Source organism: Monodelphis domestica, chromosome 7, assembly GCF_027887165.1.
Source record: "Monodelphis domestica isolate mMonDom1 chromosome 7, mMonDom1.pri, whole genome shotgun sequence".
Lineage (NCBI taxonomy): Eukaryota > Metazoa > Chordata > Mammalia > Didelphimorphia > Didelphidae > Monodelphis > Monodelphis domestica.
In genome coordinates, this window is record NC_077233.1 from 58,503,396 (window position 1) to 58,517,140 (window position 13,745).

Consider the following 13,745-nt stretch of genomic DNA (forward strand, 5'->3'; position numbering starts at 1 on the left):
CCTATCTTCTCTGGATGATCTCTTCTCTAAAGATCTCGACAGCCATTATACTGTATAAAGCCTCTGAGCCTAAAGAGAATTTTAGTTCTGTTTTTGGCAACTTCCCCTTTAAGAAACCAAGGACAGTGTCTCTCTTGGTTCTAGAAAACAAACATTCTGATTCTCTATATAGAAACTGGAAGTATAAAGAATTCTTGATTTTAGAGGCCTGGGACACCTTTTAAATAGTCCACAATCCAAAAGAACAACTCCATATTTTTCTGAGTTTCTTTTTGCCCTTCTCCCCACTGCATGCCCCTTCTCAATAAGGATATATTCAGTGAAGGAAATTTAGATGAAAGGAATTGTTTAGGCAGGTTGACCTGGACCAGGAACATCATCTCTACAGTCCCTCCCACACCACTCTTAAGTTCTAGGATCTGGGGAAGGAAGAAAACAGACTGCCAAGGGATCATAGATATTTATTCTCTCAGGGTAGCAATCTTTTTGTCATGGTTAGGGAGAATGTGCCTGGATTATTATTATAGCAATGCCCCACATATCTAGCTGCCAGACTTCTGGTAATCCTAATCACCTAGAATATGGGCAAAAATCTGGAAATATTTGGGGTATAAGGAGGAAGGCTCGGAGAATATAAAAGTCATAAAATCAAGTAGTTGTAGGAGAATTCTTCAGATCTTCATATTTACTCTCACTTGATACACACTTCACACAATTCAAATAAATCTGGTTATGTATGATGTCTTCTTCCATTTGAATGCGAGCCTCTTACAGGTAAAGACTTTCTAGCTCATTTGTTTTAGTAGCCCCCAGAGTTTAGTATAGCTCCAGGATGAATATGAAAAACTGCCAAAGATTAAAAGTAAGAGAGGATGAAAGAAGGTGAATATCAGAAATGTTATCAGAAACAAGAAAGAAATAGTTGACAGGTGGCTCACACCAAGGAAATAGGAATGACTACCATAAAAGTCAGATATAAGAACTCAAAAAGCAGAGCAGTTGGGTAATATTTTGTGTAGGGGCAAAGAGTTTCCCAAAGGGCTCTGAAGGAATCATTTATTGTATTTCAATCCAACCCATCCCTCCATTTTCATAATGAAGACACCCCAGTCACCAAGAAAAGATTCCATTATGTTTATTATCCTATATTTAAGAAGGGAAGTGGGTAATTCATCATAAAGATCTCTTGGTAAAATTTAAACAATGCTGGCATTTGAAGGAATTTCACCTCTGTGGACTAGTTCTATTTGGGGCAATGTCAGATAAATGAAATTCCTCTGGATATCCATCTGCCTCCCCCATTTCAACAGGTGGAAAAAGTTCACAAGAAATGGCACTTTCCTTACTGAGGGGACACCATTGATAGAGAGAGAAAGTGACTTCTTCCCCAATTTCTAATGCTGGATGACACAGGTTCATCATAAGCTAAGTAATCAAACTAAAAAGAACTTAATATATTGCAAACCTGGGTATACTGGATTCATAGCTAATTCTGCCAAGGGAGAGTTGCTTTATCGGAATGGTGTTCAGCACTTAGATGGTAGCTCCAACTAGGTAAAATGAGAAAATCTTATTTTTAAAATCAGTAGCAGGCAGTGAACATGTCTCAAACTCCATGGGGCCAAATGGAGTTTCTTATTCCCATCTCCTCCACCACCACAGAATCTGTTCTTTCTCTTTCTCTTCATGGGACATGACTATCATTCATTCACCCAGTATTTCCTGTTCCTTACCTTGGGGGCATCTCTTTGGGTTCTCCCTTCTACCTCACCTCTTAAACATCATCCAATGGGTGCCTTCATTGTACCCTAAACCTGGACAGCATCTTTTACTCTCCTCACTGGTTGTGTTCCTGACAACACTAGAAGGATCTGAACCAGATACTGGGAACTCCCTTTACCCACACAGGTTGGTACCATGACTGTAATTTATAAATATGTTGCCTAGACATGAAGAAGTAACTTACTCAGGACCACAAAACCAATAGGTATTGAAAGGTGAAGGTCTTCTTGGCTCAGAGACCAACTAGCTCACCATCCATTACATTATGCTGCCATTTTCTTATTCCTCGTAAGTCCTTAAAGTCCAATTTAAACACCACCTTTGTTTGATTTGACCTCTGTAATATGTCTTCCTTCCCCTCCATTCATATAGCTACCACCCTAGTACAGGTCTTCACTACTATTCCTTCCCCTGGACAATATGGTACCATAACTTTCTTTAGAACAAACAAAAAATCCCTTACCTTCCATTTTAGAATCAATACCATGTATTGATTCCAAGGCAGAAGAGCAGTAATGGCTAGGCAATGGGGGTCAAGTGACTTAACCAGGGTCACACAGCTAGGAAGTATTAGAGGCCAAATTTAAACCTAAGACCTGACATCTCTAGATCCTGTTCTCTATCCATGGAGTCACCTAGCTACCCCCATGTATCATAACTTTGTAATAGGTCCTCCTCCTTCCCATTTCAGGTCTGTCCCTCACCTTTCATGGTATTACCAGAGTAGCACCATAGTCTACTTACTCAGTAATCTTCCATAGCTCCCTATGCTTCCCAGATGAAGTTCAGGCTTTTTTGCTTGGCACTCAGGGCCTTTGACCAATTGGAACCATCCTAATTTTCTAGCCTCCTCTTAATTTAGCCCGATGCAGTCCTGCCAAATGGAATCATTTTTTGTTTGCCCTTCATTTCCCATCTCCACATCTTTTGTGTCAGCTGCTCTCTATGCCTGGACTTAGCCAGCTGTCCTTTCCTTGACTTTCTGAATTCCTGCCTCACTTCTACAGTCCATGCCTAGTCAATTTATCCCCCAAGCATACCTTGTATCTTACCATCTCCTGGCTTTTTCTCATAGTGATGATTCCCCTCTGCTTGGGGGATTCTTACCCATCCTTGGAACCCCAACTCAAGGCTATCTTTCCCTGTAATGCCTTTTTTATGACCAACTCAGTCCATAGCAATCTCTTCTGAAGAGCCCCAAGTGGGAATTCTTGAGTCACTCTGTGACTACTTGTTCTGTGAGCTTGTTAATTCACTTCCCACATGATGATTTTGTTATTTGGGGTCACACAAATGGTTTCTCTGACAAGACTTGAATTCAGGTCTTTCTAATTTGGACTTGATCAAGCCCAGCATTCTTATTCACTGCACCATCTACAGTTGTTGAATACAAAACATTGCTGGAAGGTGACTTGGCAGGGACCTAATCCAACCCATCATTTTATAGAATAACTGAGACCCTAGTATGAAGAAATGATTTATCCAAGGGTACAAAATAAGACCAGGAGAGCTGAAAGAATCACTCTGGAAAACCCTACTGATTAAATCCTGCCTCAGACTCCTCTTTAGAGCCATGAGACTCTGATCAAGCCTTAACCCTTTCCTGTCTCAGTCTCATCTGTAAAATGGAAATAATAACAGGACCGAACTTTACACTTCAGTGGGATTCCAATGACGCACCTGAAAGGACAACATAAAGGCTAGCTATTGTTTTCATAAGGTCCCACCTAGCTTTGACATTTCAGGTTTTAACATTCTTCATTCTAAGGTCTTTTCCATGTCGAATGGTCTATATTCAAAGGTCCCCTCCAGCTCTCCCACAAAATGTGCCGAAGGGCCCCTGCAGCTCTTTCCCTGTTCTAAGATCCCTCCCACATCTAATATTCTAGGATTCTGTATCTAAGGTGAAGATGTTGGCTAGCGAAGAGATCTAGACTTCTGAGGGTTCCTGTGGGCCTGCAGAAGCCGATCTACCATCATCTTCCTTATATGGAGCCCTGTGGCGAGGAGGTGTGACTTCTCAAATAGTTTGACTTGGGAAAGAGGGACCAGCGGGGGTGGGGGTAGGGGAGAGACAGGACAAACAGAGAGAGGAGAGGGCCAGGACAGCGGCCACCTGGCTGGAAGCCTGCAGTTTCACTAACACCAGGATTGAGTAACCTCTTGGCACACAGGTCATTGGCTGACAAAGCCAGAGAAGGGAGAGGCGGGTTACAAAGCCATGTCAGGGCTCAAACTTTGAAGAAGAAAAATTGATTTGGGCTTCAGCATTCTCCTGATTAACAAACGCGGCAGCCTGGCACCTCGTTGCCAGCACCAGCTCGGCTTTTTTCCACCACAGGCATGGCCATGTGCAACAGAACATCAGAGAGGTTCCTCTGAATGGAATTTCCCTCAGGCGCCTCTTGTCTTGTGCCTTGGTGACTTGAGGGAGAGGGTTTTGCCAGCTGTTGGGTTTGGGCGTGTGTGTGTGTGTGTGTGTGTGTGTGTGTGTGTGTGTGTGTGTGTGTGTATGTCTGTCTGTATGTCTGTCTGTCTGTCTGTGTCGGTGTGCCTCACTGGGAATAAACACCTGATTCAGATTCCCTACAGTCCTCTGAGCCTATAGGAGACAATTATGTCTCTGCGATTTTCCCCAGTGTGGCTGCTGTTAGTTACACGTGGGTAAATTCTAGGTAGGCACCCCAACATAAAACTCAGAGAAACTCCAAAGACCCCACACCAAAGAACCAGAGTGTCAGGGTTTTGATTTTGGCCAGAGAACAAATTCTTCCCAACTTCACAGCAAAGGAAATTGGGGGTATTTAGGTGGGGAAAGAAGGGGGGAAATGGAGAATAAGCATTTTGATAGTACCTACTCTGTGCCAGACATTATGCTAAGAGTTTTACATATATTATCTCATTGAGTCTCATAACCCCGCCCCCCTGCCCCGGGCTTATAGGTGCTATTATCTCCATTGTAAAATGGAGAAATTGAGGCAGCAGAAGTTAAGTGACTTGCCCAGGATCACACAGCTGGTACATATCAGAAGTCAAATTTGAACTCAGGTCTCCCTGACTCCAGGTTCAGTGCTTTATTCACTCTGCCACCTAGCTCCCTCAAGTAAAATTAACTAACCCCAACTAGGAGTTCCTAATCCAAGCAAATTATCAGCAGAACTGATGCTAGAACTCTGGGTTCTTGATCAGCAAGAACAGGGTTGATGATAAGAATGAAATACTGATAATAAAAGAGTAGCTAGGGCAGCTAGGTGGCTTAGTGGATTGACCTAGAGGTGGGATGTTCTGGGTTCAAATTTGGTCTCAGACACTTTCCGAGTCCTGTGACCCTGGGCAAAACACTTAATCCCCACTGCCTAGCTCTTACCACTCTTCTGCCTCAGAACCCATACAGAGTACAGATTCTGAGATGGAAGCTCAAGGTTAAAAAAATTTTTAAATAATGAGTAACTAATGTTTTCTTTTAAAGAACTCTTTCTCTTCTGTCTTAGTATCAACTCCAAGGGAGAAGAGTGGCAAGGGCTAGGCAATATAGCAAGAGCTAGGAGGAAATCAGGGTCCTCTTGTCCTAGTACATCGAAACTTTTGAGGTCTCTGAAATACTTTACAAGTCTTAGGAGATTCGATTCTCCAAACATCCCTGTGAGGCAGATGTGCTCTTAGATCTCCATTTTACAGATGAGGAAACTAAGACTGAGAAAGATTAACTGACTTGTCTAGGCATAAGTCAAGCTCATTTATTCTCATTTCAGAGCTACAAGAGATCTTAGAGATAGCTAATCTAATTCCTTCGTTTTATAAATGAGGAAACTAAACACTGAATAAGTTAGATTTTTGCCTGAGGTCACACAGGTAATAAATAACAGTGCTGGAATCTGAACCCAGGTCCTCTGGTCATAAATCCAATACTCTCCACTAAACCGTGCTTCCATCTTTCCAATATTCTTTCCATTCTGTGACTTGGCCCTGGAGCTAGACACATACAAGACACTGAGAGAAATATTCTTAGGTTCAAGACTAGAATAAGGAGGCTCCCTCCCTCCCAGTCCCCAAACACTAGAAGGAAATGGTGAGTTTCAAAGTTCCATAAGAGAGAAGGGAATCCCCATACTGCTCTCCATACTTCTAGTGCCTCATTGGACAGAATATCCCAGGTCTGAGGTCACACAGCAAACTCTCAGAAAATAACATAATCTAGAAGCAAAAACCTAACCATCAATAATGAGATAATCAATTAAAAGCTGGAAAAGAGTTTAAAGGCCATCTAAACAATCCCCCCATAGTTTACATATGGGGAAACTGAGCCCAAGGCCACACAAGTAGAGAATGTCTAAAATGAGATTTTAAACCTTGGTCTTTCTGACTTCCAAGTTCAGCATTCTAGCTATCATATAAAAGCCAAGATCAGGAGCTTTAAAAGCACCAGATTTATAGATGGGAGACCACCAGTTTAGATCTTACTCTGTTCCTTCTTATCCCTTCTGGTCTAACTAGAACTTAGGGCCTCTATGTTCCTTCACAAACATTGCAAAGCTTCAATGAGAGGGGCAACTAGGTGGCTCAGTGGATAGAGTGCCAGTCCTGGACACTGGTGGTCCTGGGTTTAAATCTGACTTAAGATACTTCCTAGCTATGTGATTCTGGGAAAGTCACAACCCCAGTTGCCTAACCCTTACTGCTCTTCTACTTTGGAACCAATGTTTTTATTGATTCTAAGACAGAGGAATTAAAAAAAAAAACTTTTAATGAGAAATAAAAGAAAGCTTAGATCATCTATCTACTCCAACCCCCTTATTTTACAGCCAAAGAAAGTGAGGACCAAATCAGGGGAGTTATTTACTCAACATCACTTGGATTAAAAAAATGGCAGTCAGAATTTGAACCCCAGAATCTTAACATCAAGCTTGACCCTACTTACCAATTTACTGGTATTAGCCAGCAACGTTATTTTTACATTGGTCCCTCTCCTTGCTCCCACAGAAAAAAGGTACCCAATTGGAAAAACGGGGTACTGTCAGACCCTCTCCTTGAAATCCACCAGCCTAGAACTGCACTTGCTTCCCTCCTTTCTTCTCCCTTCCATTCAAGACCACAATCTTGAATTATTAACATGCTGGCGCTCACTCACCCGACCTCCGTTCCCTTGGAATGCCCTCCTGGAGGTAGTAAAGCACAAACCAGCAGATTCCAGGACATTTCTTAATCAAAGCTCAATGCAGCTTAACACTGGCCTTGTCTTCACTGCACTCAAGGAATGAGCCAATTACTTCCCAAGACTCACCTTCCCTCAGATCACAGCCTCCTTGGGGCTGTTGCCTAGGAGAGGGATTGACATCCATGGTTCAACTTACCAAGGACTGAGTGTTGGGTTGCTCAGTTTTCTTGAGGGAGGGTCTCAGAATGTCTCCTAAACTTTAATCAGCTGAAGAGAGAATTAATTCCCAAAGCAGCTGTCAACAGGGGCTAGAAGCCCGATTTTATTAGGATCAGGGAAAGTGAACTCGAGGAGGGGGAAAAAAACAAAAACAACAAAAAAAACGATCTTCCCACAGAATCGTTTCAAGAACACAAGTTGTGGTTTCCAAGGCAGTTGTGAGGCTTATGACTTCACAGTGGGCAGAGGTCAGTTCCATAGGAAGAAGCCAAGAGTGTTATTCATTGAGGACTCTGAGGTCCCAGTTGTTTCAAGTTTATTCCTGCTTAAGAGATAGAGAAACTGAGGAACAGGCTTCAAGGAACTTAGCCTTCACCAGAGTCCTTGAGGCTCACTCTTAACCCTTCCTTAAAACTATCTAAACACGGAATCATTATGCACCGTATTAATAGTATTTTATGAGGTGTGTGTGACTCGTCAGGGTAGAGAAGGAACTGGATACTGGGTGTCCCGGAGAACCCTCACTAACTGGGAATTGGTCCTGAGTGACTTGGACAGGATCAGGCCTGAGACAGACTTCATCTTCCTCAGTAATAAAGTTTGTGTTTCCAGGAGGAAATTGCTTACAGAATCAGCACGTCTATTATAGAAGAGCCTGTTCTGGGCTCAGACCTAGGTTCAGGATGCTACAGAAGAAAGATAAAGTCAATGATCCCTGCTATCAGCAAGCTTATTCTTCTACACAGGAAGACAAGATTCACAATATTGCAAAAAAAGTCCTGGTGATCATTAATGCACTGGTGGGTGCTGGGCCAAATCACTAAACCTCTGGAAGTTTCAGCTTTCTTCATCTGAAAAATGATAGGAATAACACTTGTACAACCCAGTGGAATTGCTTGTTGGCTCTGAGGGGGGAGGGAAGAGAGAAGGGAAAGAAAATGAATCATATAAATACAGAAAAATATTTAAAAATTAAAATTAAAAAATTAACAATGATAGGGACAGCTGGCTGGCTCAGTGGGTTGAGAGCCAGGCCAAGAGATGGGAGGTCCTGGGTTCAAATGTGGCCTCAGATACTTCCTAGCTGTGTGACCCTGGGCAAGTCACTTAACCCTCATTGCTTAGCCCTTACCACTCTTCTGCCTTAGAATCAATATACAGTATTGATTTTAAGGTGCAAGGTATGGGTTTAAAATAAAATAAAAAATTTTGGACTCCAATTAAATGGACTCTACGGTCCTTTCCAAGGCTAAACCTATGATCCTGATAAGAAATTACATTCTATAAGGCAGGCTAACATACTCAGGAGACAGTGAGGGAAAATAATGAAGGCTACAGACCTTCCTCAAGGCCTGTCTTCTCTTGTCTGACCAGTTCTCTATCATAGACTGTTTTCCTTTCCTTCTGATATTTTTCTTTTCTTTCTTTGTTCAACTCTATTCCAGCCCTCAACATTAATGTGTACATAAATTTTGTTTTTTTTAAATGAGAAAATAAATAAAATAAGAAATAAATAAATGAGAAATCAATGAGAAAAGAACTTGTCTCCCCTACCCCCACTGTCAAAGAACAGGACACCCTGAGGTCCTCTTGACTCCAGACTCTCTTACCCATCTTATCACAAAAACCTCCATGAAGGAGTCAGGAGCTGAACTGAGTCCTGATGATGAAAAAGGAGCAAGGGGACCATGCTAGGGAGCCCTAGAAAAAAGGGGGGAAAGTGACAACCCTGATTCACTGGAGAGGAGGCTGAGACAGGAAACTGCATTTCAAGAGTAGGGAGAAAAAGACTGGTCAGCTCCTGGAGGGCCTCTAAAGATAGGCAGGAGTTTATATTTGATAGAGGACAAATCGTTTTCCATCACTTTCAAAGCACCGTCTAAGTGAAAACACTCCAACTTACAGCAGAAGTAGAAGCCAGCCCAGCTGAGAGGAAGGCTGTGAGATGCTCGTGACAAATCGTCTCATCTGTCTATCAGGGGATAATTTATCCTTTTACTAAGCAATACTTTTTTAGCCTATTTCCAATCACGGTACTATGTCCTTGAATCCTCATGAAAACTGGAGATCTATCCACTCGTGCTGGGGGGAAGTAAGGTGAGAGATTGGAAGTGACTTTTCCAAGGTCCCTTCTGGAATGACCTGTGCCCTGGGTCCTGGACTCAGGTTGACCGATTGACAGCTTCCTGTTCAGGGGTCTTTAGGTCTGCCACAAGGAGAATCAATGAAAGGGCCCAGGCTGTCACTCCCCAAATAATGGGCAAGACACAACTGCCCACTTAAATGTAATAATCAAATGACAGGATTTAGAGGAAGAAGGAATCTTGGAGTATAACAACAATAACAAAATAGCTAGCATTTGTATAGAGCCTTAATTATGTGTCAGGCATTATGCTAAATACCTGACAAATATAATCTCAACTGATCCTCAAAACAACCCTAGAAGGTGGGCTTTATTATTAACCCTATTTTACAGAGGAGGAAACTAAGGCAAACAGAGGTTAAGTGATTTGTCTAAGGCCACACAGCTCATAAGTATCTGAGGTGAGATTTGAACTTGGGTCTTTGTGACTTGAGGCCCAGAGCTCTGTCCACTCTCTCCTCTAAGCCAATCCTCTTGATATATGAGGAAACCAAAGCTGAGGGTGTGTGAGATGACCTGCCCCATGTCATCAAGCCACACGGCTCTTTAAAAAATTTCTCAATTCAGACATATGCCTTATAGAATTGCTCTTTTCCTAATTTATTGAAAATAATAACATGTTGATGCATTTTCTATGATCTGAAAATAACAAAGCAATGACTTCAAAGTCCTCTAAGTGCGTCCTTTCATATTCTCCCATTGATGATCAATATGATTAGAGCTGGAATAACCCTCTGATTTATAATTGAAGTTAGCCCTTCCCTCCTCCTACTGAGGAAGCTGAGGTCCAGGAGGACACATTTCTTGCCCAAAGTCACTCAGAGTTTGCGGGAGAGAAGGAATGAAATCATAGGTCTTCTGATTCCTACTCCAGGACTCACATCTTTATAAAACAAATGATTGGATCCTTCAGGGGTTCAAGATCTAAGACATGGAAAGGGTCCTTGGCAGTCATCTCATCTGATCTCCTTATAATACAGATGGGGTAACTAAGTCCCAAAGGGCCACTGATAGGGTACCAGGCCTGAAGTCAAGAAAACTCATCTTCCTGAGTTTGAATCTAACCTTAGATACCTAATAGTTCTGGGAGCCTGGACAAGTCACTTAACCTTGTTTGCCTCGGTTTCCTCTATAAAATAAGCTAGAAGATGAGACGGCAAACCACTCCAGTTTCTTTGCCAAGAAAACCTCAAAGAATTGGACATGTCTGGAAAACAACAATAACCCAAGTCCAAGAAATTTATGTGACCTCTCCAAGGTCCCACAGGTAGGAAGTGGCAAAGCCAGGATTTAAAGCTGAGTCTTCTCACCCCACATCCAGTGTACTTCTTCCACTATCCTATCTCGGTATATAAAAAATAACTCTAAAGTCTGTCTCTGTATCATTTTTATGATTTAAAAAAAAACCTATACAAGTAAAGCATAGATTACTTTGGAGACTTATTTCTCAATTGCATAGTTTCTCTAAAGGGATACTGAACCAGAGCACTGGACCCGGGGTCTGGGGCTCTAATGCCACTTGCTTATGAATGAAAAGGTACCATTAGAGCTTCTCTTCACTCCCTCCCACCTTGCCTTATCTATCATGGCGAGATTCAGTCCTAGGTCACTTTCCTCCCTCTTCTTGTGACCTTTCAATAAAGCTAGAAGTCTCTCCGAAGCCCAGAAAATAATCAGATTACTTCTCTGCATCACATGTTGTCATAAGGAGATCTCTCTGGCAATCTCCAAATTCTCTGGCTCCTTACAGACAAAGGAGACAAACAAGATTTAGGCCAATACTATAAATGCTGGCTACCAAATCTGCCCCCCCCTTTTTATCCCTTATCATTCTGGGGAGAGGACGATCATCATCACAATTCCTGTCTCAGCCAGACTGCCTTCCTATTAGCTATTCAGATGACTGAAATCCTGGGTTAATGATTTCTTTGGGAACCATATTTCATGCGAAATGATAATAGTAGTAATATTGACTGACATTTGTTTCGTAAAGAAATCCAACAAATATTTTGTAAGCACCTGTGATTTTTGAGGTGGAGGAACAATATAAATGAAATCAACCCCATCCTCCAGGAGCTTCCTTCTCCCTACTGGGAGGACCTGCATTTAGTACAAAGGTTAAACAAATACCAAGTATATATGGCATTTTTGAAGCTTTTACAAGGTACTTTACAGTCAAGTCCTTGAAAATCAAGGGTGGAGTTCTCATTCCTCCATGCCCCTCCCTCCATCCTCAACATCTCTGCTACTCCCCAGGTAAGTCTCTACAAAAAGGATGAAGTCATATTAGGTCGAGTTTCCTCACAGGCACAGAGATCGAGAGCTGGCAGGGACACATAAGAAATCATCTAGTCAGAGGCAGCTGGGTGGCTCAGTGGATAGAAAGGTGCTGAGTTCAAATTTGGCCTCAGCCACTTTTTTAGCTTTTTTAGCCTTGGAGTTGATATCAATTCTAAGATAAAAGGTAAAGGTTTTATTTTTTATTTAAATTTTTATTTAAAATTTTTTTAAAATTTTTTTTCTTTGGTTACATAATTCATATTGTCTCCGTTTCCTCTTCCCTCCTTCCTCCTAGAACTGACATGCAATTTCACTGGGTTATATATATATATAATCACTCTTAAAGCCAAACCCCCAAATCCTTTACCCATATAAACAAGTGATAATCTTCTGTTTTCTTCTGGATTTATACACCCACAGTTCTTTCTCTAGCTGTGGATAGTATTCTTATAAGTCCAAAAGGTAAGGGTTAAAAAAAAGAAATCATTTGATAAGCATAAGTAAAATAAGGCTTAGGGGGACATTAATTGACAAGGTCACAAAGGCAGTGAGGTTGGATTTGAACACAAAATCTCTTCTCTTGAAAGCCTTTCTATTGAACTACCCCCAATTATTCTCCATCTACAATTCTCCAGCTACTATATTTTGAGTGGTTGCTGGTCTTACATGTTTCTGATCCTGGGAAGAAACCAATCTAGAGAGCATTTACTCCAAACGCCCTGAATCTCCCTAGAAAGAGGAGTTCCTCATCAGTTTCCAAAAACAAGCAAAGCTTTTCAGGATTTCGGTTCCCTTTAGGTGGACTACTGACCATCTAAAGAATACTATAATGGATCTCTGACAACATATACATTATTATATTTCTCTATACACACAAGATGTATAACATAAAATAATATAAGGTCCTTGGAAGTTTGCAAACTGCTTTACACAGATCATCTCATTTGACCTATTGGAAATAAGAGCTCCTTAATGAAAAGAAATGTGCTTCTTCCTTTCTTTGTATTACCAGCATTTCCTGGACACAGAGAGCACTTAATAAAAGCTTTTTGATGGGGGCAGCTGGGTGGCTCAGTTGGATTGAGAGCCAGGTCTAGATACAAGAGGTCCTAGGTTCAAATCTGGCCTTAGACACTTCCTAGCTATATGACCCTGGGCAAGTCACTTAACCCCCATTGTCTAGCCTTTATTGCTCATCTGCCTTGGAATCAATACACAATATTGATTCTAAGACAGAAGGTAAGGGTTTAAAAAAAAACTTGTTCATCAACTGACTGATCTTCACAAGTCTTGTGAGTTAGGTGCTATTATTGTGTCCATTTTACAGAAGAGAAAGCAGAGGCTGATAGAGGTTAAGCTTACAATGCCACTGAGCTGCCTCACAGAACATATCATTCCTTCATAGGGAAACAAGAGCACAAATACAGTTTAAGCTGTTGTACCCAGGAAAGAGGCTGTTTAATTCTCAATTCTCAGATGCTCAGGGGTGTTTTCCAAAAAAAAATCCCCTTTCTGATGAAGCACTCTAGGTGAGGGATCTCCAAACCATCATAATTTGAAAGCCTGGAAAATGTTGTAATTTTCCAAATGGTCAAAGACCCAACTAAAAATAATCCTTCCCATACCCTAAGAATGGAAGCGCCCATCCCTACTCCACTCTCCACAAAACCATGCCTCAGAAATCAGCTGTGCCCTGGTTAGACCATCTGCTGGCTGAGATGACTAATAAACTTTTTCAAAACAGTAGCTAAGCCAAGGCTTTTTTCTGTTGCCTTTGAAACAAGCATCTTGGAAGAACGTGATAGCATCAGGAAGCAATAGAACATTCAGAGAAAGGCTATGAGGTAAAGAGCATTTGGGTCCAAATTTAGCATCAATCTGTGAATAGCAAAAGGACAGGTCAAACATTGAACCACTTCTGACTTTCCAAGGAGTTCTTCCTTCTTCCATTTTAGTGTAAATGGATCATTGTTCTCTTTATTTTTTTAAAAACTCTTACCTTCTGTCTTAGTATCAATTCTAAGACTAAGAGCAGCAAGGGCTAAACAATCAAGATTTAGTGACTTGCCCACGGTAGCATGACTAGGAAGTATCTGAGGCTAGATTTGAACCCAGATCCTCCTGACTCCAGGCTCGGCACTCTATTCATTCTGCTACCTAGCTGCC

General features: G+C 41.6%; 1 protein-coding gene across 5 annotated transcripts in view; it reads right to left on the bottom strand.

The window, feature by feature from the left end:
• The window catches only part of SLC6A6 (solute carrier family 6 member 6), a 147,815-nt gene that overhangs the window by 107,067 nt on the left and 27,003 nt on the right, over positions 1 to 13,745 (bottom strand). For 2 of the 5 annotated variants that reach the window (XM_007500275.3, XM_056804705.1), the window contains one exon: positions 1,466 to 1,550. The exons of 2 other annotated variants lie outside the window; for them this stretch is intronic. In XM_007500275.3, coding sequence (XP_007500337.1) covers positions 1,466 to 1,484 — 19 coding nt within the window. In that variant the 5' untranslated portion in view covers positions 1,485 to 1,550. Of the gene's footprint in view, positions 1 to 1,465; positions 1,551 to 7,133; positions 11,783 to 13,745 lie in introns of those variants that run through there. One more of the 5 variants, XM_007500276.3, reaches the window with a different exon arrangement.